Source organism: Sciurus carolinensis, chromosome 1 (assembly GCF_902686445.1).
Source record: "Sciurus carolinensis chromosome 1, mSciCar1.2, whole genome shotgun sequence".
NCBI lineage: Eukaryota > Metazoa > Chordata > Mammalia > Rodentia > Sciuridae > Sciurus > Sciurus carolinensis.
The window spans coordinates 96398556-96423998 of record NC_062213.1 but is presented as its reverse complement, the minus strand read 5'-3'; the positions used below and the strand labels follow the sequence as shown (position 1 = coordinate 96423998).

At 41.7% G+C, this 25443-nt stretch overlaps 1 protein-coding gene across 1 annotated transcript; it reads left to right on the top strand.

Annotated features, from left to right (window-relative positions):
* Positions 1–14287: 14287 nt before the first annotated feature.
* Lelp1 (late cornified envelope like proline rich 1) lies at positions 14288–14611 on the top strand. The gene has a single exon (XM_047530034.1). The coding sequence runs from the start codon at positions 14288–14290 to the stop codon at positions 14609–14611; it is 324 nt and encodes a 107-aa protein (XP_047385990.1).
* The last annotated feature ends 10832 nt before the right edge of the window (positions 14612–25443 follow it).

Here is a 25443-nt window from a genome sequence, read left to right as displayed (position 1 = left end):
TCAAAATGCAGTCTGTAAATATAAAAAATAATAAAATAAATAAAATAAAATAAAAACATGAATATTTTAGTGTAATAAATAAATAAATAAATTTTAAATTACTTTTAAAAGAACTAAAGTCAGCATTCGGTAGAGATACATACATAACCCTATAGCAGGACTGACAATAGCTAAGTTACAGAACCAGCACCAATATTCACCGACAAATGAATGAACAGAGAAGATGTGGTATGTGTGCACAACAGAATTTTTTTCAGTCATAAAGAAGAATGAAATTATATAATTTGAACAAAGATGGATAGAAAGAAAAAACATCATGTCATTAAAACACACTCAGAAAACACTCGGCCTTTCATTTTTTGGGAGTGGCTTATTTTGCTTAGTATGATTCAGTTCCATCCATTTACCAGCAAATGCCAGAATCTCATTCTTCTTTGGTTAAAAAAAAAAAAAAAAAAAAAAAACAGGAACAAATTAGAAATAGAAAAAAACACGCTCAGAAAGTCAAGGGTTGTATGTTTTCTATCATATGTGGAAGCTAAAGAGAAAAAACAAAGGAAAAAGTGTATGGAGGGGAAAGATTCTGAAAATAAAAGGAAGACCATTAGAGGAGAGGAGTCAGGGCAAGGGGAGAAAGCAGGCGAGGGGGAGGGGAGGTACTGAGGAATGAAATTGACCAAATTATGTTATGTGCATATACAGATGTGCCACAATGAATCCCACTATTCTGTACATTAATTATGCATCAATAAAAAGGTCTTTAAATTAAGATTTTGTTTTATAAAACTGAAGTGACAATGCTGTGACGTATGAATTGGATGTGAGTGACATTGGAGGCTAGGAGAACTGTGACCATGGGACTGTCTTGAGGAAGGTATACAGTGTGGCTCCAAAATACATACTGGGTAGGAGTTGTGAGAAACACAGTCACCTGCCCAAACCCAAAGAATGAGCTCAGAGACACAAGGCACAGGGAAAAAAAGGGAGACTTTAATGACAGTCTTGCAAGATCAGGTGCCTGGTGGACAGGCACACCCAGAGTAGTTACAATCAGTATTTTATCCCCCTGTGTACAAGATTACCTCCCTCAGTTCCTCATTGACTGAGTACTATGGGGTGCACAGTCTTCCAGAATGTTGCCTGGGTTTTACTGTCTCTTATTGGATTACTTAAAGAAATATACCTTTAATTGTTCCTACCACCCTTTGTTCTCTTGTGGTGGGCGAGTTTCCTTGGGGTGAGTGCATTCTGACACGTATGGAGCTCTTCTTTACTTAAATTACTATTTCTTAATAGAGAGATTTCTATCTCTGCCGGTCAGACTGACTAACCCCTTTCCCCAACTCCTATTTGTCAAGGTGCCTGGACTGTGGATCTGTCACATCCATAGGCTATGGTGCTATTGTGCGAGCTAACTGCTTATAACTTTTCATTCTGCTCTATGTCCCCTCTGGCTGCCTTTCTTACACCACAATTTTATATTTAAGGCTGGATACTGTATATTCTGAAAATGGACCCCCAGACTTTCTATTTTTCACAGAGCCTGTGGCTTAAAAAGTAGAATTGGCAAAATTTGATGGAATACTTAATGTGAGGCTGAGTGGGAGGCAGGAGGCTGGAGGAGGCAGGAGGCAGGTTTCTGACTTAGAAATCTCAGTGACTGGGGATGCTATTCAGAGTTGGGGCTCACAAAGGGATCAAGTTAGAAAGATATTGAAAGTGATGAATTCTGATTTTGTTAAATGAGTTGGAGATACCAAAGTACATCCAGTGATGTTAACTTTTGAACCTAGAGAACAAGGAAGAGTATGGGCTTTGGGATTCTTTGATATAAAAGTGATAGTTACCACAGGGTGGAGAATGAAATCAGCAGTAAGTGGGTAAGAAAGAACTCCAGAGAAATTGAAAGGATCAGCAGAGGAGGAAGAGCTCAAGAAGAAGAGTAGATGAAGTAAGAGAAGCAGGAGACCATTCAGGTCATAGAAGATCCAAAAGACAAAGGAGAGAAATATATAACAGCCTCAAATACTGCATTAAAGTCAAAAAGGATAAACAACCAAATCATGCCCATGAGGGTATCATGGAACCCTTTTCCCCCTATATATTAGGAGAGAGCATAAATATCAAGGGAAAATAATCACTAGTAGTGATTGAAGAGTGAAAGGGGAAGCCATCATTGGCTCCCATGGTCCACATAGGGGAGGGAAAACTGATGGCCCAAGCTGTTTAAAAAATCCTGTCCGAAGGACCCCCACAGAGAAGTCAGTCGCAGCCAAGAGAATCTGGAAAAGAAAGGGAAGAATGTCTGCACACTGCAGGAGACAGTTGGTGAAGCTGACATGTCTGCCAATGAGGAAGAATTAATCAAAACCCCAGCAAGGCATGGGACAGGATTGGGAGGGGGTGGAGGCTACCCTGAAGAATACATTCAAGTTCCTCACAAGAAAAAGGTCAGCTTTGAGCACCTGCCAAACCCACAAAGGTCCTATGTCCATTCAGAACATTTTGGTTCCTTATCTCTCCACCCTGTTCAGGTCATACCCCAAAGAACCAGTGGCACCCAGGTGACCAGGAAGAAGAATAGAAACTCCAAGCAGCAGAAAGGATGTTCCTTTCCCATGGAGGTTTCCTGCCTGCAGCAGTCCCAAGTGGGAAAAAAATGAAATCCAACACCCAATGAAATCAACCTTCTAATTAGTGAAGTAAGCTTGTTTATATAATTAGAAGTATACAGAGAACTTATTTCTTAGCATGGCCCTAAAATTCAATGACTTCTGCTAAAGATTTCTTTGCAAGAGAAAAAGAAGAGCCAACCCCTCAGGGAAGGTTTTAAGAAGCATCAAAAGAAGGGATAAATTTGTTTTCTGACTTTACCCTTCAAGTGATGCTTGTTCAACAAGAGTTATACAGAAAAGAAAAGAAAAAAAAAAAAAAAAAAAAAAAAAACACAGTGAAAGACTTTGCCAAACTCAGAGGGAAATCTCTTGCTGTTGGGCATGGTGGTACATGCCTGTAACACCGGAGGTTCAAGAGGCTGAGGCAGGAGGATCACAAGTTCAAAGCCAACCTCAGCAACCTAGCGAGGACTTAGTCAACTTAATGAGACGCTGTCTCAAATAAGAATTTTTTTTAAAAAGTGTTGGAGATGTGGCTCAGTAGTTGAGCATCCTTGCGTTCAATCCCTTGTACCTGCCCGCCCCCGCAAAATAACTGCTAATACTTGGATTCTCTTCAGTCTCATAAAATATAAAGGCAGTCAGGACCTTTGGGTTTACACAGAGAAACCAATGAATGATTCAATGTGTTTTTTGTCTCGATGTTTAAATTACTACTTTTATTAATAACATATCAACTTACCCTATTCATAACTGAAATCATCCACTAAATATCTAATCTTGCTGTGAACACCGCCAGGAACAAGCTAGAAAGCAGCAGAGAAGGAATATGAAAAGTGGGGTTTCATAGCCAAGATCAGAAAATGAGAAATGGAGATAGAGACAGCCAGCAAGGCAAGGGACGAAGAATCCTGGTCAACACCATCAAAAATAACACCAAATATGTACAGCCAACATTTATTGGGAGGCTCTCCATAGATGGTATCTCTAATCTTTACAACACCCCTACGAATACAGTGAGGTAGGTGCAGGGAATGAGAGCACAGGAGTTACACTTAGAAATGTGCTTGGCACGTTAACAGGACTCAATCTAGGTTACATATTATCCTAAGACATTTTACAGATAAAGAATTGAGACTTAGAATGGTTAAGTAAATGACTTGAAGGTCATTAGATAAGTAAAGGATGAAAGAAAGATTTGAACCCAGGAATCTGACACCTGGGTCCTTGCCCTTAACCCCTGACCTAAGCAGGGCTTTGATGCTTGCTCATCTCCCTTTGCAGCCTCTGCCCTCTGGCCCAGACACCTAAGAAGTCTGTTCTGTATTTTATCTCAGTAGTGCTTTGCTGCCAACCAGCTACCCATCAAACTGTAAACCCAATGTGAGGCTGATAGCTGGGATACTAAGAGCAGAGTGTTTTAAAGACTGAGAAGATGATGAACAAATTATGTTCTGCTTGAAAGTCCAGTGGGTGATAAACTGTATTGAAAACTTCTTGAGCAAGAAATAGGAGAGGGCGGAAAGGAGAGGGGAATATAACAATAGCTAGTAGAAATCATATCTTATGACATTGCTGTCACAAATGATTGCCTTCTCCATATTCAGATTGGCAGTTTGGGTTCAGAGATGAACAGTAGGTGGAGCTGGGTCTCCTAAAATGGTTGCACTAGCAACTTTTCTACAACTTTGGGGAAACAGAGCTGATGAACGAAATTACAGAGGAAAGAAAAATGAGAAATGGTTTGCCCCAAGACTTTGGCTCTAACACCAGTTACCCCAAGAAGTTAAATTCTTCATTCCCACTTCAGTTCATTTGGGTTTTAATCATATACAGCAGTCTTCATTCTCTGTGAATACCAAGTAGCTCCTAAATTAGGATTCTCCATCTTCCCCAGTCCCTTTCCTTTCCTCTCCTCCAATTCTCTCTGGACCATGTCATGCCTGTCCACTCAATAAACATTGTTGGACTGAAATAGATTTAAGGTTGCAGATCTGCCCATTGGCACTAGGGCCAAAGTCATATTTCTCAATAAGCACACAAGATGTCTCACTGCCACTCAAGTTTCTGAGACTCAAACCCCTATTTCTCTAACACAACACAACCCTGTTTGATCCTTCAGCTCCTGCTAACAGTTAACCCTGACATCTTTAAACTTGAATCATCTTCAACTATTTATTTCTACACAGAGTAGTAACCACCCATATATTCACCTCTATGACAATGTTTCTCTTATTGGCTCGTTTTTCTACCACTCCCTTCCTTAGGAAATAGAGATTTTGGCAACTTCCTTGGAATAGTCTGATTCCACTTTCACTGCACCACTCCATCTCACAATGCATCCCACACTTTGCCATCAGAATTTCAACACCTTCAACATGATCAGATCACAATTTTCATCAAAAGTCACTTGTGGGTTTTTCAAGATGGTGGACTAGGGGGCGGCTGCATTTCACGTTGCTCCAGGACGCAGGATTCAAAAGAGGAGATAGTGAGAGACTTGGGACCAACTCAAAGCCGCTGGGTGAGTCTCTTCCGTTGGGGAGGTGTCCCGGATGGGGTGGTAGCCCCGAAACGCAGGGAACTTTGTGAAGTAGAGTTGCTCGGCAAGACGCCCCGCCCCCCGCTGGAGCAGTAAACACGGATAACTGGGATCATCGTAGAGGAGGCGGCTCAGCACAGCGCTGGGACTCGGAGCAACCATTGGGGCTCCAGGCGGCTGCCGGAGGAGGAGCTGCGTGGCGAGCTGTTTAGACCCAGAATGACCGCTTCTGAACACCGGGTGGGGGGGTGCCCGGAGGAAGAGGAGAAGCGTGGCAGGTCGCTTGGTCTAGGAGTGACTGCATCAGAGGCACAGGCAGTTGCCAGAGGAGGAGCTGCGTGGCGAGCTGTTTGAACTCAGAGCGACAGCTCCTGAACACCGGGAGGTTGCCCGGAGGAAGAGGAGGAGCGCGGTGGATCGTTTGACCTAGGAATGACTGCATCAGAGCCACAGGCAGATGCCAGAGGAGGAGCTGCGTGGCGAGCTCTTTGAACTCAGAACGACCGCTCCTGAACACCAGTGGCCTCCCTGGAGGAGGAGCACGGTGGGTTGCTTGGTCTAGTAGTGACTGCATCAGAGCCACAGGCGGTTGCCAGAGGAGGAGCTGTGTGGCGAGCTGTTTGAACTCAGAGCGAGCACTCCTGAACACCGGGGGGTTGCCCGGAGGAAGAGGAGAAGTGCGGCGGGTCGCTTGGTCTAGGAGTGACTGCATCAGAGCCACAGGTGGTTGCCAGAGGAGGAGGCGAGTGGTGAGTTGATTGCACTCAAAGCGACCACTCCTGAACACCGGTGGCCTGCCTGGAGGAGGAGCGTGGTGGGTCACTTGGTCTCAGAGCCACCGCTCCTGAACACCCGAGGGGCTACCCCGAGGAAGAGGAGGAGGAACAGGGCGGGTCACTTGGACTTGGAGTGACTGCCTAGGGCTACGGGCGGTTGGTGGGAGGAGGAGACGTGAAGTGAATTGCTTGGGCTCCTAGTGACTGCGTCGGAAACCCGGCCGCTGTCCGGAAGAGGAGGTGTGTGGCAGGTCTCTGGGTTTCGGAGCTATTGTACGGGGCTCCAGGTGGCGGTTAAGAGGAGGGGCCGCATAGCCAGGCGATTAGGTGCAGAGCAGGGTCCCAGGAGCTAGGTGGCTTCTTACTGGAAGAGCCGCACAGAGACACGCCTAGGGGTGGAGCGAAGTTTCAAAGACTGTGAGCAGATTCTCTGAGGAGAGGAAGCCTAAGGAGACTCGCCTGAGAAGGGTGAGGCTCCCAGGCCCAGGAGGTACGTCCGGGCCCCTGGGAACGTTGCAGAGGAAGACAGCCCAGCCCAGGTGGTAGTTGTAGATTGAGGGGAACCTCTAGGAGGGGAACTGACCAGCGAGACGTCCCCACTGAGTGAGTCTTCCCTGCCGGGTGAGGTTTTCCCACAGGGACGGTAAAACCAGAGACACAGGCACAAACAGGACTTGCCTCAGCCCGCAGCCTAGTTCCCCTTTGGATGACCATTGGTCAACAAGTGGAGACACCTCTGACCACTAGCAGGGAATATATGCCACCTGAGGGTCACCACCCCTAGAGAGGCAGCTTCTTCGTGGAGCTCCACATTATCAACTTCCTCCAAGACTTCAGGCTACTGAAGGATAAGAGGGGATATACTAGCAATCTTCAGGGACATTATAAGTCGATAGAGGAAATCTGCAATATCTTAATGACCCACTGATTCCTGAACAATATGAGAAAACAAGGGAAGAAAATGCCCCAAACAAATCTAGATGTTACATCAATAAAATCCAACGACAGCATGGCAGAAGAAATGACAGAAAGGGAGTTCAGAATGTACATAATTAAAATGATCAGTGAAGCAAACGATGAGATGAAAGAGCAAATGCAGGCATTGAATGATCGCACCAATCGACAGTTAACAGAGCAAATTCAGGAAGCAAAAGATCATTTCAATAAAGAGTTAGAGATATTGAAAAAAAAACCAAACAGAAATCCTTGAAATGAAGGAAACAATAAACCAAATTAAGAACTCCATAGAAAGCATAACCAATAGGATAGAACACCTGGAAGACAGAACTTCAGATATTGAAGACAAAATATTTAACCTCGAAAGCAAAGCTGAACAAACAGAGAAGATGGTAAGAAATCATGAACAGAATCTCCAAGAACTATGGGATATCATGAAAAGGAAAAATTTGAGAATTATTGGGATTGAGGAAGGCTTAGAGAAACAAACCAAAGGAATGAACAATCTATTCAATGAAATAATATCACAAAATTTCCCAAATCTGAAGAATGAAATGGAAAATCAAGTCCAAGAGGCTTATAGGACTCCAAATACACAAAATTAAACCAGACCCACACCAAGGCACATTATAATGAAAATACCGAACATACAAAATAAAGACAGAATTTTAAAGGCTGTGAGAGAAAAGAACCAAATTACATTCAGGGGGAAACCAATACGGATATCAGCAGATTTTTCAATTCAGACCCTAAAAGCTAGAAGGGCCTGGAACAACATTTTTCAAGCTCTGAAAGAAAATGGATGCCAACCAAGAATCTTATACCCAGCAAAACTTACCTTCAAATTTGATGATGAAATAAAATCATTCTATGATAAACAAAAGCTAAAAGAATTTAAAAAAAGAAAGCCAGCATTACAGAATATTCTCAGCAAAATATTTCATAAGGAAGAGATAAAAAACAAAGAAGCATATCAGCAAAGGGAGGAATTACCCTAAAGGAACTGTTAAATAAAGGAGGAACCAAGATGTGTCAAAAAAGAAATAAATAAATAAATAAAATTTTAAATATGAACCAAATGACTGGGAATACAAATCATATTTCAATAATAACCCTGAATGTTAATGGCCTGAATTCATCAATCAAAAGACATAGACTGGCAGAGTGGATTAAAAAGAAAGATCCAACAATATGTTGCCTGCAAGAGACTCACCTCATAGAAAGAGATACCCATAGACTAAAGGTGAAAGGATGGGGAAAAACATACCATGCACATGGACTCAGCAAAAAAGCTGGAGTATCCATCCTCATTTCAGATAATGTTAGTCAGAAGGGATAAAGAAGGACATTTCATACTGCTTAAAGGAAGCATAAATCAGCAAGATATAACAATCATAAACATCTATGCCCCCCAAACAGTGGCTCATCCATGTATGTTAAACAAATCCTTCTCAATTTTAGAAACCAAATAGACCATAACACAATAATACTAGGTGATTTTAACACGCCTCTCTCACCACTGGACAGATCTTCCAAACAAAAATTGAACAAAGAAACCATAGATCTCAATAACACAATCAATAATTTAGACTTAACAGACATTTATAGAATATACCATCCAACCAAGAGCGAATACACTTTCTTCTCAGCAGCACATGGATCCTTCTCTAAAATAGACCATATATTAGGCCACAAAACTAATGTCAGCAAATACAAGAAGATAGAGACACTAACTTGTATAATATCAGATCATAATGGATTGAAGTTAGAAATAAATGAAAGAGTAAAAAACAGAAACTACTCCAACACCTGGAGATTAAACAATATGCTATTATATGATGAATGGATAACAGAAGATATTAGGAAGGAAATTAAAAAATTCTTAGAGGTAAATGAGAACAATGAAACATCATATCAAAATCTCTGGGACACTATGAAAGCAGTACTTAGAGGAAGATTTATTTCATGGAGCGCATTTAATAAAAGAAGTAAAACTCAACAAATAAACGACCTAACACTACAGCTCAAAGCCCTAGAAAAAGAAGAACAGACCAACACCAAAAGTAGTAGAAGACAGGAAATAGTTAAATTGAGAGCTGAAATCAATGAAATTGAAACAAAAGAAACAATACAAAAAATTGACAAAATAAATAGTTGGTTCTTCAAAAAAATAAACAAAATTGATAAACCTTTAGCCACACTAACAAAGAGAAGACGAGAGAAAACCCAAGTCACTAAAATTCGGAATGAACAAGGAAATATCACAACAGACACGACTGAAATACAAAACATAATTAGAAGCTATTTTGAAAATCTATACTCCAACAAAATAGAAAATTTCAAAGACATCAACAGGGTTTCTAGACACATATGAATTGCCTAAACTGAACGAGGAGGACATACACAATTTAAATAGACCAATTTCAAGTAATGAAATAGAAGAAGTCATCAAAAGCCTACCAACAAAGAAAAATCCAGGACCAGATGGGTTCTCAGCCGAGTTCTACAAAACCTTTAAAGAAGAGCTCATTCCAATACTTCTCAAAGTATTCCATAAAATAGAAGAGGAGGGAACCCTCCCACACTCATTCTATGAAGCCAATATTACCCTGATACCTAAACCGGACAGAGACACATCGAGGAAAGAAAATTTCAGACCAATATCCTTAATGAACATTGATGCAAAAATTCTAAACAAAATTTTAGCAAATCGCATACAAAAACATATTAAAAAGATAGTGCACCATGATCAAGTGGGTTTCATCCCAGGGATGCAAGGTTGGTTCAACATCAGGAAATCAATAAATGTCATTCACCATATCAATAGACTTAAAGTCAAGAATCACATGATTATTTCGATAGATGCAGAAAAAGCATTTGATAAAATACAGCACCCCTTCATGCTCAAAACACTAGAAAAAATAGGGATAGTGGGAACATTCCTTAACATTGTAAAGGCCATCTACGCTAAGCCCATGGCTAATATCATTCTAAATGGTGAAAAACTGAAAGCATTCCCCCTAAAAACTGGAACAAGGCAGGGATGCCCTCTTTCACCACTTCTATTCAATATCGTCCTTGAAACTCTAGCCAGAGCAATCAGACAGACCAAAGAAATTAAAGGGATATGAATAGGAAAATAAGAACTCAAACTATCCCTATTTGCTGATGATATGATTGTATACTTAGAGGAACCAGGAAATTCCACCAGAAAACTTTTAGATCTCATAAGTGAATTCAGTAAAGTAGCGGGATATAAGATCAATGCACATAAATCTAAGGCATTTTTATACATAAGCGATGAATCTTCAGAAAGAGAAATCAGGAAAACTACCCCATTCACAATAGCTTCGAAAAAAATAAAATACTTGGCAATCAATCTCACAAAAGAGGTGAAAGACCTCTACAATGAGAACTACAGAACACTAAAGAAAGAAATTAAAGAAAACCTTAGAAGATGGAAAGATCTCCCATGTTCTTGGATAGGCAGAATTAATATTGTCAAAATGGCCATACTACCAAAAGTGCTATACAGATTCAATGCAATTCCAATTAAAATCCCAATGATGTACCTTACAGAAATAGAGCAAGCAATTATGAAATTCATCTGGAAGAATAAAAAACCCAGAATAGCTAAAGCAATCCTTGGCAGAAAGAGTGAAGTAGGGGGTATTGCAATACCAGATCTTCAACTCTACTACAAAGCAATAGTAACAAAAACGTCATGGTATTGGTACCAAAATAGAAAGGTGGATCAATGGTACAGAATAGAGGACACGAACACTAACCCAAATAAATACAATTTTCTCATACTAGACAAAGGGGCCAAAAATATGCAATGGAGAAAAGATAGCCTCTTCAACAAATGGTGTTGGGAGAATTGGAAATCCATATGCAACAGAATGAAACTAAACCCATATCTCTCACCATGCACGAAACTAAACCCAAAATGGATTAAGGATCTCGGAATCAGACCAGAGACCTTGCATCTTATAGAAGAAAAAGTAGGTCCAGAGCTTCAACATGTTGGTTTAGGACCAGACTTCCTCAACAGGACTCCCATAGCACAAGAAATAAAAGCAAGAATCAATAACTGGGATTGATTCAAACTAAAAAGCTTTCTCTCAGCAAAGGAAACTATCAGCAATGCAAAGAAAGAGCCTACAGAGTGGGAGAAAATCTTTGCCAATCATACTTCAGATAGAGCACTAATCTCCAGAATCTATAAAGAACTCAAAAAACTCTACACCAAGAATGCAAATAATCCAATCGACAAATGGGCTAAGGAAATGAATAGACACTTCACAGTAGAAGATCTACAAGCAATCAACAAACATATGGAAAAATGTTGAACATCTCTAGTAATAAGAGAAATGCAAATCAAAACCACCCTAAGATTCCATCTCACCCCAATTAGAATGGCGATTATCAAGAATACAAGCAACAACAGGTGTTGGCAAGGATGTGGGGAGAAAGGTACACTCATACATTGCTGGTGGGGCTGCAAGTTAGTGCAGTCACTCTGGAAAGCAGTGTGGAGATTCCTTAGAAAACTTGGAATGGAACCACCATTTGACCCAGCTATCCCACTCCTTGGCCTATACCCAAAGGACTTAAAATCAGCATATTACAGAGATACAGCCACATCAATGTTCATAGCTGCTCAGTTCACAATAGCCAGATTGTGGAACCAACCTAGATATCCTTCAATTGATGAATGGATAAAGAAAATGTGGTATATATATACAATGGAATATTACTCAGTCATAAAGAATGATAAAATTATGGCATTTGCAAGCAAATGGATGAAACTGGAGAATATCATGCTAAGTGAGATAAGCCAATCTCAAAAAACCAAAGGACGAATGATATCGCTAATAAGTAGATGATGACACATAATGGAGGGTGGGAGGGGTTAGTGTTAGGGTTAGAGTTAGGGTTAGGGAGGGGGGCAAGAATGGAGGAAGGAAGGACTGTATAGAGGGAAAAGAGGGGTGGGAGGGGTGTGGGGGAAGGGAAAAAAATAACAATGAATCAAACAACATTACCCTATGTAAATTTATGATTACACAAATGGTATGCCTTTACGCCATGTACAGACAGAGAAACATCATGTATCCCATTTGTTTACAATAAAAAAAAAAAAGTCACTTGTGATTCATTAGCGAATGATGGTCAAGATGAGCATCCTGAATTCAAGCACTGTGTTGAGCCTCCACTTAATTTTCTGCACCCACCTCCCATTACCACCAAGATGCATCCCTATTCCAATCACAAAAGTCTAGTGGCCCCGCTTTTGAAAAGTCCAGAAAGCAACTCTGAGAAGCAAACCTTTCTACCATAAGACTGAATCTGGTGTTAACTCAATTGATCAGGAGTAGTTGGGAATGTCAGACTGGATTTCAAGGATTGAACACTTCTAGATTGAAAATATGATCAGTGACTGACATCACACACTTACACACAACACACATGCACAATGGAATAATGAATTTGTTCAGGGACATTTAAAAACACACTAATTCTTAGAATCTCACTTTGAAAAAATTGGGAAAAGAAGAGAGTCAGAAGGGCTGTAGGCAATCAGAGGGATTTTCCAGAAAGGCACAGAAGGAGTAAGTTAAAACTTTGGGAGGTTGGTGAGGGAACATAGACCAGGGGTAAATAGTGAGCCAACTCTCTGTTCCCAGCAGCAATAAGCCTCCAGACCCTGGAGCTAAGGAATCTTCACTGCTGTCTGATTTTTCCAGCACCAATTTTGAGGAACCCAGGAGTAGGTGGGACAGTCAAGAGGGTGATTAATTGTGTCTCTATTCTCATATCAAGGGCTTGGGTTGAACTGTGAGCCCTGGAGTCACCCAACAATCACTACTTGTGATGCTGTGATGATGTCACAAATGGAGCCTGCCCCTATCCCACCCCCTCAGCTCCTAGAGCTGCACAGAGGAACCAGAGGGAAAATTCACCTTCCCGGTCATACCATCCACTTCACTCGCCTACTTGTCAAGTTAACTACCAACACAAAGGGGTGAGTGGCATCAGGACAACTGGAAATGGCTGCTCTTTTGCCTCTCCTGTCCTGACAGTGACCTGCAGCACCCCAGGCACTGAGCAGGGTTGGGAGGGTTATGTTTGGTGACAGTTTCCTGTCACTTGCAGTAGCAAGAACTAGGAAACACTTCACCTTGGAATAGAGAGCCTTAACAATCTTAGAGTTCAATGTAATGGTCTGCCTCCCCCAGAGAGCCATACTTCTGAAAAAACTAAATTAAATGCAATTAAATTATTTTATTTTTTATTTTTTTATTTTTATTTCCTTTAAAGGAAATCAAAGGCACACCAATTAGATCCAACTTGAAGTATTGTCAAAGACCAAAAAGCCCTATCCATATCCAGAAATTAAACTTTCCATAGAGAAACACCTGGCTAGGGGCAAAACCCAAGAGAAGAGGAAAGGAATTCCCATCTGAAAATCATAGTCTGTGCTTCTAACATTCATGTTTTTGACAAATTAAAATTTCTTAATTCATCTCCTTTTCTCTTCTTTCTTTATCCTAACGCATTTGACAGAACCTGGGTGGAGGTGAGGGAGGGGGCATTCTAGAGTGGCCCATGAAACCATTCATAGCAGGGTTCAATTACCTTCCCTGGCTCAGTCTTCCAGAGAAGAAAGTAATTTTCAAGATCTGGGCAGCTTAGGTAGGACAGAGAATTGAAAGAAGAGTCTTGAATTCCAAAATCCACTCAGTGTACTTCCCTTTATCTCCAGAGGAATGGGGAAAGTGACCTTACAGAAGTTCTTTAAAATCTTTCCTGTGCCATGAAGACTTTGACAGGATGATCAAACTTATGGATCCTTGAAATAATGGTTTAAGTGAATTATATAAAACACATGATACCAACTATGTGAAAATATAGTTCTCTTCATGGTACTGAGAATTGAACCAAGGGGCATTTTACCACTGAGCCAGATCTCCAGCCCATTTTTCTTTTCTTTTTTTTTTTTTTTTTTTTTTTTTAAATTTTGAGACACGGCTTTACTAAGTTGCTGAAGCTGGGGACTTCAGGTATGTAACACTGTGCCCACCCAGATGTAAATATAGTTCCCATGGAGGTGGGGTGGGGGATATTTCAGGACACCAGGTTAAGAACTCCCACAAGACTTATGAAATGGAGACAAGGATAAGAAAAATCAGAGTTAGGGAGGAGAGATCAAGACATGCTGCCACAAATCTACAAGGATGTGAACAGCTTAAATGAGAAGTTCTAGAGCCTGAACACATGCAGAAAGAGTCCTTAAGAACATGCTGGGAGGATGTGAGAGAAAGCTGTGTAAATCCTCCCCCGACAACAACCTGTCTCATGTTTCTTTGCAGGGTCTCCATACTCAAGAAACCATGTCGAATGATGATAAACATAAATCTAGTGACCCCAGGAATGAGCCCAAATACTGCGATCCTAGGTGTGAACCAAAGTGTGAGTCCAAATGCCAGCCCAGCTGTTTAAAGAAGCTGCTGCAGCGCTGCTCTGACAAGTGCCCACGAGAAAAGTGTCCACCGCCAAAGTGCTCGTGTCCCCCACCATGCCCCCCATGTCCTCCGCCATGCCCCCCACCGTGCCCTGTGCCATGTCCTCCCAAGCCCTGTGCCAAGCCCTGCTCTCCCAAGTGCCCACCTCCTTGCCCACCTCCTTGCCCACCTCCTTGCCCACCCCCAGAGTGAGGCACCATGGGCACCACCAACCCCACCTCTACCACCACCACCACCACCACCATCACCACGTGCAATGCTCTGGGCTGGACCTGAAACCATGAAGTGATGAAGTGACCAGTAAACATGTTCCTCTGCTGTGCAAAACTTCTGGTGTTTTGGTGGACTTGAGTTTATGTTGCTGTTGTTTTAGAGCACTGAGCTACCAAGAGACGATTGCTGGAATGAGGCCAGAACCCCAGACCTCCACTGTCATGCAACTTTCAAGGACCAAATTCCTCTTTGTCCCCACTCCCCCCCCAACCCATCTGCTGCTTAAAGAGAGGTGCCTCTTCTGAAGGGGGTACCCCGGGAATACCTGACCCTATAAGAGCAAAGAGTGGGAGGTCCATAAACACAGCAGCAACTGGTAAAGTGTGTAACCCCAGGAAGCAAGAAAGAGAGGTATAAGCGGGGGAAAAGGGAGTGGGATGCTGACAAAAGTCAGGAAGGCTCAGGAAGAGACATTGTACTACTTTTGCTGTTGGTTCCACTGCATAGGGTCCTCTGAGTACAGGCTGCCTGGCTCTAAACTCTAGTTCTGCTTCTTATCAACTTTGAAACCTTACTCAAATTGCTTAACTTTTCTGTGCCTCACTTTCCTTCTCTCTGCAAAAGAAACAATGCTGCTAATAGTGCTATTGTTACAGCATTGCTATGAGGCTTGGGTATTAACAAATGCTGAGTGCCTGGTTAACTGGAACATAGTGGGTGCCAGGTGAAGGAAGTGCCCAACACATGCCCAGGTGTAACACTCATCATACCTGAACCTAATTTCTCTGTACTCCTCTTCGTGTAGGCTGTGAGTCCCCTGAGCACAATGGTCATGCTCTAACGCACCCCTGTGCACACATAGAGAATCTTTAAAAAAATAGAAAAGGAGTTGTGTCAGTTACCTGGCTTTGATACTGAGCTATATTTATGTAACATGATACTATTGAGAGAATTTCAGTGAAGAGTACATGAGACTTCTATATTTGCAACTTTCTGTGAACCTGTAATATTTCAAAATAAAAACTTACATACAAAGAAATAGTTTTACATCTGGGTGGACCCCAATTAGGGATAAACAGGGAAAGCATTCTCAGCTGCCATGTTAGTAGGGATTATTTACAAGTTCATACCAAACTGGCATAATTCATAAAAGGGAATTTATTCATTCGTATTACTGAGAATTATATGGGAATAGAATGTAAAATGAGAGAACTGCAGAAACCAGAACTTCAGGGCCTGGGTGAGTGGATTCACCCTATCATTTCAGTCCCCTCCTCTTCCTCAGGTGTTTCCCATCATCTTCTAGTGCCCCCATCCTATGGTAATGTCCTTGACCAGCTGCAGGCCCAACTTGAGGACAGGCTGAACACAAGGATGCTCCTATTATTTCCAGGAAAGGAACCTGATCACCTAGATTATGAGTCCACCTCTGTGACCAAGCAGATGATAGGGATTTGCTACACAGATAAAACCAGCTGTGAATTACTACAGCCCACAGCATTTAAAAGGAAAAAGATTTAGGATTCTCTGCTGTCATCGTAAGAGGTTTTGAAAGAGCCCAGTGGTTCTCCATGGAATCATGACACATCAACAACTCTCCATCCTTTTGAGAAGAATGGACATTTGGAAGATGGTTCAGGATGGTACAAAGTGTGCCAAGGACAGATAGTCCAAATTGTGCCTAAGAAGAAGATATCAGGGACTCCCTCCTGACCAAGGTTGTATAATCAGCTAGTTGCAGAGGTCAACTTTTAGAACAAGAAAGATAGACAAGGTCCTTAGTATACTTCCACCTTGTTTTCTAGATGTGAAAACTACTATTTACTTTCTCTAACATGAAGAGACCCTGGGGCTTTCAGGGTCTCCTGGCACAGATGGGGGCTGGAGTCCTCAGACTCCAGAGCCACACAGAGAGGTCTCTACTGGATGTTGGGGACCTCTGGACACCTGGGTTAGGGCATTGGGGGACTGTGCTCAACTGTTGATAACAGAAGGAAAACACACCTACCTCAAAGGAAATCAAAAAGAAGGAAAGAGGGAAAGAGGGCAAGGGAGGAATGGTAGAGGGGAGAAAGGAAGGAGGAGGAAGAGAGAATAGAATAATGTGACATCCTTTAGCATCTATTAAATTACTTTTAAATAATAATCCCAGACCCCAGTGTTTGAAAGAGGACCACTGTTGACTGGCATGTAAACAAATTATTTTAGAAAACCATCAGGCAGAGTGTAATCAATGGCTGTAATCCCAGCAGCTTAGGAGGCTGAGGCAGGAAGATCTCAAGTTCAAGATTGGCCTCTGCAATTTAGAGAGACCCTGTCTCAAAATAAAAAAATAAAAAGGGCTGGAGCTGTGACTCAATGGGAAAGCACCCCTGGGTTCCATTCCCAGTGCCAGAAGAAAAAAAAAATCCTTTTAGGAAACAATTTGGCAAACACAGGAATATATATTAAAAGCATACAACAATCTAGTCTTTGGTTCCCACTTCATTGAACCTCGGCAAAAATAATTTCAAAATGTGAGGGAACTACATTTTAAAAGATGATCATCATCAAGTAACTTAGAAACAATTTAAATATCAGGGTTGATTAAATAAATTTGGACCTGTTATTTAATGGAATATTTCATAGCTGTTAAAAAGTTCTAAAGAGAAAAGAGTAAGACCTCTGTTGAACATGCAGAATATAGTATATATTAGCAAGAAGCTCCTGTCAATAATAACAAGGAAATTTGTGAATGTTCTCATTATTTTAGGACAATGGGGTTTTATAGATGACGAGTATTTTTATTTTCACTGGTTTATGGATTTTCATTAATATGCTTTCCTTTGTTTTCTAACAGAAAATAGAAAATAATAATAAAATAATAACTCATGAATACTTCAGAGGGGACTCTCCAGGGTCTCAGAAAGACTTAAGAAAGAAGAACATGTAGGGAGCATGCACCATGGGAAAGGCACCTCACCTTGGCTACCTTCCTTCCTGACATAGAAGCTCAGTCCCAGGCCTCCAGGTGGTTCCATGAGAACATGGGTCAGAGGCTGTGGCCTTCCAGGTCTCTGAGAACTCTGGGCACAGACTGGGAGGAAGCCAGCTCTAAGAACATGAAAGCACTCATTGCCAATTTAGTTCTTATTTCTCCTGTGTAAATGAAACCAAAGATAGACATCTTTTAATGGCTACTTTCCCAGCAAAGAACTGGATCAAAGGCAATTCTGGGGAAGATGGCTAGAATGTGATGAGGGTGCCACCTCTCCACAGAATGCTATAATTACTCCAAGCCCCAGCGGCGGTCACCAGGGCTCTGCCTCAAATGGTAGAGGTTGTATAAATAAGCAACCCTTGAGGAGTGACATCACCAGAATCCGTATGGCACCAACCTAATGGTGCATGGATAATGAGGTGGGGCAGGACCAAGCCCCTCCTTGCATGGCAAAACAGTCATGAGAGTCCATCAAGACAGTCCCAAAAGGAGACACCACCACAGATTCCCCTGACCTATTTCTCAATAATGAGGAAGAATATAGCTGGCCTTGATAAGAAGGCTTCCAGGCCTTTCCAAACCAGGACAGCTGGAGGCAACTGACTGTGAGCTGAGTCAAGTCTCTAATAGGGCTGGGCACAGAGTCACAAGAATGTCTTGCTTTGAAGCAGAAAGGGACCTTGTAACATCTGCCACTTCCACATGTGAATGGCAACTGGGGAGATGGCAAGATGTATGTCATTGCCAAACCAGTCCCTAGTTTTCCTGCCCTGCTTCCACGTGACCAAAGATTCCAGTTCAGAGACACAAGCAAGGGCACATTCTGGAAGACTTTATTGATGATAAGTCATAACTGCTTCTATGTCACAGCTGTTGATACTCAGCAAAAAAAAAAAAAAAAAAAAAGGTAAATATGGGAAAGTCATTTGCCAACACAGAAAGACTCTAAGATTTGAAGTGATGGTAAAGTATAGACCAGGATATGTCTTCCAGATGCATGAAACTTACATTCTCCTCTCACTTCCTGAGCCATGTGCTCTCTCCTGGGCTCAAAGGAAATTCCACCCAGAGGATCTATGACTTTTTCCACCAGAAACACCCTGATCATCTCTCACCCACACCACTGTGCTCACCTTCCTCCAGCTCTAGCTCCATTTGAGTCCAACTAAGAAGCATTGCTAACTCAAAATTAAATATCACACTCTCCTGCTTAAATTCTTAAGGAGGCTCCCCTTGGCCTACAGAGCCACTCAAATGACTTGACCTGTCATACAAAAGTCTTTAGGATATGGCACCAGCCTCCTTCCATAGCCTTACCTCACACCTTTTCCATCTCCTTCTAGAACTTTGCAGTCCAGAAGCAGGTAACTGCTGGCATTTCAGACACACAGCAGAGTCTTTGGCCTTCATGACTTTTTATCTGCTTCTTCTCCAATTCTTCCTCTACTGAGCCCTCCTTTAAATGATCCAGCTGAGCAAATCCTCATCCTTTAACTCAATTCAGGGGTCACTTGCTCCAAGAATCTTCTCCACTCCCCACCCTAGGAGATGTCCCTTTCTGTGCTCTTAGAGTATTCATGCCTTCCTTCCTGGGATGCTTATCATACCATATTCTGGTTATTTGTTTATAATCTGACTCTCTCACTAGACTTAACCTCTCTGAGATGACAGCCAGGCACATGTAGCAGGCATTCAATAATAATAAATGAGTAAGTTCCCAGTGGCATTTTTCAAAAACAAGAGCAAGTTTCTCTGGACTAAGCTTTTGTCCACTGTGCCTCCTAACCTCACTACACAGGCATCCTCAGAATTTAGCAGTAGGAAGAGGGGAAGGAACTGAATATGGGGGGCCTAAGGTCGAAAGAAAGGCAGCCCTAGTCTTGGTCCCACCCCTGTCCTTGGCCACTTTCTCCTTAGGCCACATGATAGTCATCCTGCTGGACTCTCCAGGGATGTACAGGCTTTCTCAGAGCAGTTTCTCACCTCAGAAGGCAGTATTGTTAATGGAAAATAACTTGACATCACACAGATTACAAGGTAGCTCTTCACTAACCAACTGTGTAACCCAGGAAAGTTGTTTAGCCTCAGTGGGAGAAAAGGGTCTAAGCATCTTCACCTGAAGGATGAAACAGAAGTCCCATCAAGGGGCAAAAGTGGAGTGATGATGTGAAACAATTTATGCATGGGTAACCAAAAATCAGGGTGTCAATAACACTTGAATACCTGGTTCAACACATAGAGTCATGTCCCATCTACCTTAGCAAGAACTGTTTGTCATCTGCTGTGTGAAGCAACAGATCGGAGGAAGAGAAAGTTCCAAGAAGGGATGACAAATATCTTTGAAGGCAAATGGAGTTGGGAGCCTTTCCCTCTACTCAATTCCTGAATTGGGCTCACAGTAGGAGCCAGAGGGAGACTGCTGTATCACTGAATGTCAGAGTGGCATGTGGCATAATTTAGGACTCTCGGTGACTAAATTAGGAAACTAAGATCCAAAGAGGGGAAGAAAAAAAGTCACAGTGAGTTGGTTGTCAAAAGAATCTAAGATTCCCAACTCAGATTTAAGACAAAGATGACCCAGGACCCAGAATCAAAAGGGAAAATGTTGAAGACCAACAGCAAACCTAAGTCATTTGAAAACATCATTTCTCCCCATTGCCTGTATCAGTGGTCCTTAACCTGGGGTCCCTGGCCCCCTGAAGGCGAAGACATGTACATATGTGTATCTTATCATGTTCCCAAAACTGTTAAGAACCACAAGCTCGTCTGCACCTTTGTTGTCTTTTTGAAACTCAGAATCTCCAATTCAGTGATGCCCTGATGTTTTTTCCATGTTCCATTGTCCAGACCAGACACGAGCTCACCACATGACCTTGAACAAGGCCTCAGCACTTTGATACCTCATTTTCCTTGTCTAGAAAAAAGGCAACAGCTAGACAGTTCTGTGCACGTGCTGGGATTGAAACAAGGAAGTGGAATCAGGTGGCCTCTTATATCCCCCCTGGCCCCAGGAGCCTGTGATCCACAGCTTCTCCCATGGCTCTGACTCAGACTCCCTGTGTAGGTGACACAAAGAGAAGGGAAGGGAGAGGAATGGTGAATTCTTCCCAGGAATTCACAAGCTGGGTAAGCTCTGCGGAGCCACCTGCTCCCCATGAAACAGGATGAGCCACATTCTGCACTTTTCAGCTTTATCAGGCCCACTACCCTATAATATGCAGACAAATGAATCAGAGGAGTCTGGGAACTTTTATGATCTCAACAAAGGAGATAGTTATTTAATGGGAACAGGGGGGGAAAACAATGTCCTGCATATACCTGAGTCTATTCTGCTGACCCTAATTATGCCCTGGCTCCCAGTAATGATAGCTCCAGAGGTCTAAAATCTGAAATCTCAGATGACATTAAATCAGATTATCCCCAATCTTCCTGGAGGGTTGGGGATAGTCAGAGAAACTAGTTAGTCATCTTATCTTAAGATGTGTGGAAGGACAATTTCCCCAAAGCTATTCAAGTCACAGCCCCCAGATACTAAGGTTGATTCTTGAGGGGCTTAACCTCCAAATACTTCCACTCTGTATACCTAGGAAAAGCCACCTGACTGGGCCACTGCCACATGCAGAGGATGGAAGACTAGGTCCGTGGGTACATTATAACCTAATCAAGGAGGAAGAGGTCACACACACATGCAGCCACATACTCACAAAGTGACACAGATACCTGGGTTTGCCATTCATGATCAGCTTTGTAATGTCACAGAATGTCAGAACGGGAATGAACCTTTCTGAACTTTCTTATTTGAATGACAACAAAACTGAGGCCAAGGACTAGGAATGTAGCTCAGTGGTAGTGTGCTGCCCAGCATACGCAAAGCCTTGGGCTTTATTCCTAGTTGTAATGAAGGAAAAAAAAAAAAAAAACTAGACCAGAGAAGGTCAGGGACTGGCATGAGTTCATACATCTTATTACAGATAGAGCCAGGTATGCTGGATTTCTATGCAGTATATTGTCTAGGCATCACGTTGATTAGAAAAGTACAAGTCAAAGACCACATGTTGAAGTGACAGAGTAAAGGTCATAGAACAAGGAGAACTGGGGAAATCAAGGAAGACCTCATGGAGGAGGTGAGTCCTGAACCAATACAGATGGCACTAATATCCTGTAAGTAGCTCTATGGCTCTTAGTGTCAGTATATATGTTCTGTAATTGATTGCTAAAATGATATTTTTACCTTCTCTAATGGAGGAAATTGAGACTCTAAGAGGTTAAGTCACATATTCAATATTACATACTCTAGTCAATAAAGCCAATCTTGGACTCTGAATCCAGTTCTTTTTCTACATGCCTGTGTCTCCTTTACCAAAACCTAGTCTTTGATTGAGGGTACTACTGTGACAAGTAAGAATCTACTTAAATGAGGGAATGCTAACATGAGAATTCACTTCTTTACTGACTTCCCCCTCTACAGTTCCCAAGAGCCTCAGACACTGAAGATGTATGTGTTTCTTACTGCTGCTATAACAATTCATCACAAATTTAATGACTGGAAAAATATATTGTATTACAGCTCTGGAGGTCAGAAGGCTGATACAAGTCTCACTGGATTAAAACTGAAGGGCCAAGAAGGCTGCTCCAGCTTCTAGAGATTCATGTTGCCCTTCCATTTTCAAAGTCAGCAATGGTCATTTAAGTCTTTCACATTAGACACCAAATCCTATACCACTTTTTCACTTTATTTTCCTTTTTTTAATTAGTGCATTATAGTTATACACAATTGCAGGGTTCATTTTGACATATTCATAAATGCATACAACAGAATTTGCTTCATTTCAATCCCCAGTATGACCAACACTTTCCCTCTCTTCCTTCCTCCCCCTGATTCCCTTCCTCTATTCTACTGGTCTTACTTCTATTAATTTTTTAATTGATGCATTATAGATATATATCAAAGTGGAATTTGTTGTGATATATTCATTCATGCACATAGCATAGTTTGGTCAGTTTCCTTCCACAGTTCCCCTCTTTCCCATCCCTCCTCCCTTTTCCCCAATCCCCTTTCTCTACTCCACTGTTCTTCCTTCTGTGTTCATAGGAGCCCCCTTTAAAAATTCCTTATTTCTCTCTAGCTTTCTCATATAAGTGAAAACATTCAACCCTTGGCTTTCTAAGTCAGGTTTATTTCACTTAGCATTTTGTTCTCCAGTTCCATCCACTTACCAGCAAATAACATAATTTTGGTTCTTCCTTATGGCTGAGTAAAACTCATTTTAAGGGTCTTTGTGAGTACATTGGTCCCACATAGATAATCCTCCTATTTCAAGGTCATCTGACTACCACTAAGATTCCATCTGCTACCTTAATTCTCTCTTGCTAAATAACCTAACACATTCACAGATTCTAGGGACTAGTGTGTGGACATCTTTGGGACTCCACTATTCTGCCTCCCACAGGACTTTGGGGTCAATTTTAAGAATGTTCCACCATCAGTAATCAATTCAATGAGAGGCAGGGAAGTCAAACCCTGGGTTTCATCTAACTGGATTCATCCTACAATGAGAACATGACCTCATTCCTCCATTGTTCTGTTCATCACTATTGAGTCTACATTTCTTTGGGCTCAACCAAAGTCACAAAAGTGTATGTGGCAAAAGCAAGGTTATTTATCTTATTCATCTGTTTCAGAAAATTCTGGAAATCTTCATCTGGTCTCACCATGCCTTTCCTAAGTCAACTTCAGATTCTCCTTTCCTCTCACCTGGATCTCTGTACTTCAACAGCCTCCTAATGAGAATTCCTTCCTTCTTCAGGGTTTCCTGGCATGCTCTTGTCCATGGTCCTTGCCTAAATAATTCCTGCTGTCCAGTAAGACACAGCATACATTCTTCTCCAGGAGTCTTCCAGGACCTTCCACCAAAGATCAATGAGGGATTTTTCTTCAGATATGTGGGAACTGACCTTTTCCTGTCTTCTTCATGATGTTGTCAGTTCCTTAAAAATCATATCACAAATTACTGAAAGAATAAATTAATAACTCAGTGGTAAAAAATTTTCCAGCCTTCTAGGATACAGGGGAGTTACTCTGTTTCTTAAACCCCATTCCATAGAAAAAAACAAAGGAGACAAGGAGGGAGAGAAGAAACAGAAGAAAGAGAAAGAAAGAAAGAAAGAAAGAAAGAAAGAAAGAAAGAAAGAAAGAAAGAAAGAAAGAAAGAAAGAAAAAAGAAAAAGAAAAAGAAGGAGAGCCTATCCATCCTATACCAGTTCCCAGCTTCCCCAAATGACCTTGTTTCTTCAGATATACCCACAGGTGTTCCAAATTCCTCCCCAGGCATCTGTCTCCCACCAGGACTCCAAGGGCAGTCCATTAATCCTATTTGCACCAGTTCTAAAGGCCAAAAATACCACTTACCTTTTAAGAACTTTTCAGTTATCACACATCCCAAACCTATAAAAACATTCAAAGGCATTCCTTATTTTACCTATTTCTTAGAAAATGACCTAAACCTACCTCTTCAAGTTAAAGTTTTAATTTAACCTAAAGTTAATTTAACCCAAAGCACCATCATTTATAAAAATCCCAGAATTTGGTCAAATTTAGCAAATAAACACAAGGTTCCATTTTGTGGACTATGGGCTTCTTTCATTATTAATCTTTATCCATTTTCAATTAAAGGAGATCTTCCTCTATTTCAACTGTCTCCCACATCCTTTCATTGCTTCATTAATGCTAACCCCATCAAAAACCATTTGGCCCCATCCTCTTCCACTGACTATACATATGGCATACCTTCTATGCTCTGGAAACCTACAAACCAGGAAAATAATATAATCTTGCACATAAATAACTGGAATTCCTATTAGCAATAATTCATTGCATATAAATAGCACAAAAAAAATAGATACTATGAAAGTTCATGAAGAGAGGGATTTATTTCTGGTTTACAGCAGCCAGAAAAGGCTCTTGGGTAGTGGTAGACTTGAGTGGAACCTTAAGAACGCTTAGCATTTCAACAGGCAAAGGGAAGGACAGCACACTGGTAAAGTGATGGTCCTAACCAAGACATAGAGGTAGAGAAAACTGGGTGTGTTTGCTTTGAAACTTTTCCTTTCATCCTCTGTATTTTATTGACCTGAATTCCAAGAAAAAGTATTCCAGAAAGTAAAGAGACAGACTAACCTTGTTCCAACCTGTTTTCTTGGTCACTATGAAAACTCTGTAACTCTACTTTCAGAAGGCTGTCATAAATCAAGTTTGAGAAAATGAAGATTACCTGTCCTCTCCCTCCTTTCTCATCCCCTCCAGCCCATTTCCAACCCAGAAGCAAAAAATTATTCCAATTTCCCTCAGGACCTTTATGCAGAAAAATCACTTAATCCAGAAGACTATAGGCCCTTTGTTTCTTTGGAACCACATGATGCACCATCTTCCTTGGGTCTGAAAGAGTGACTTTCCAGGCTCCAAGAAGAGGCATCCAATGGAAATGTCTGAACAGGTCATATAGTCCCCTGGTCCAGAGAGACCCCAGATCTTAGAAAAGTCTTCCCATTGGTGAAGATGAGATGAGCAAGATGGATCTTATCTTTCACCACATCCTGAACCAGTTTGGGCAGACCAGGAACCTCAACCCTGGTTTAACAGACTGAGATAACATTTTATGAACATTCTTTTCCGGCTGCCACTGATGAAAGAGATCTGAGAGGAGCCCCTCCCTGCTGAGGTCTGGTGAGGACCCAGAGGCCAAAATGCAGGCTGATTAACAGGCATCCAAGCAGTGACTCAAACCATTCGTGATTTCAGAGGAAGCTCGTTATGGTGACTCCACAATTAGGA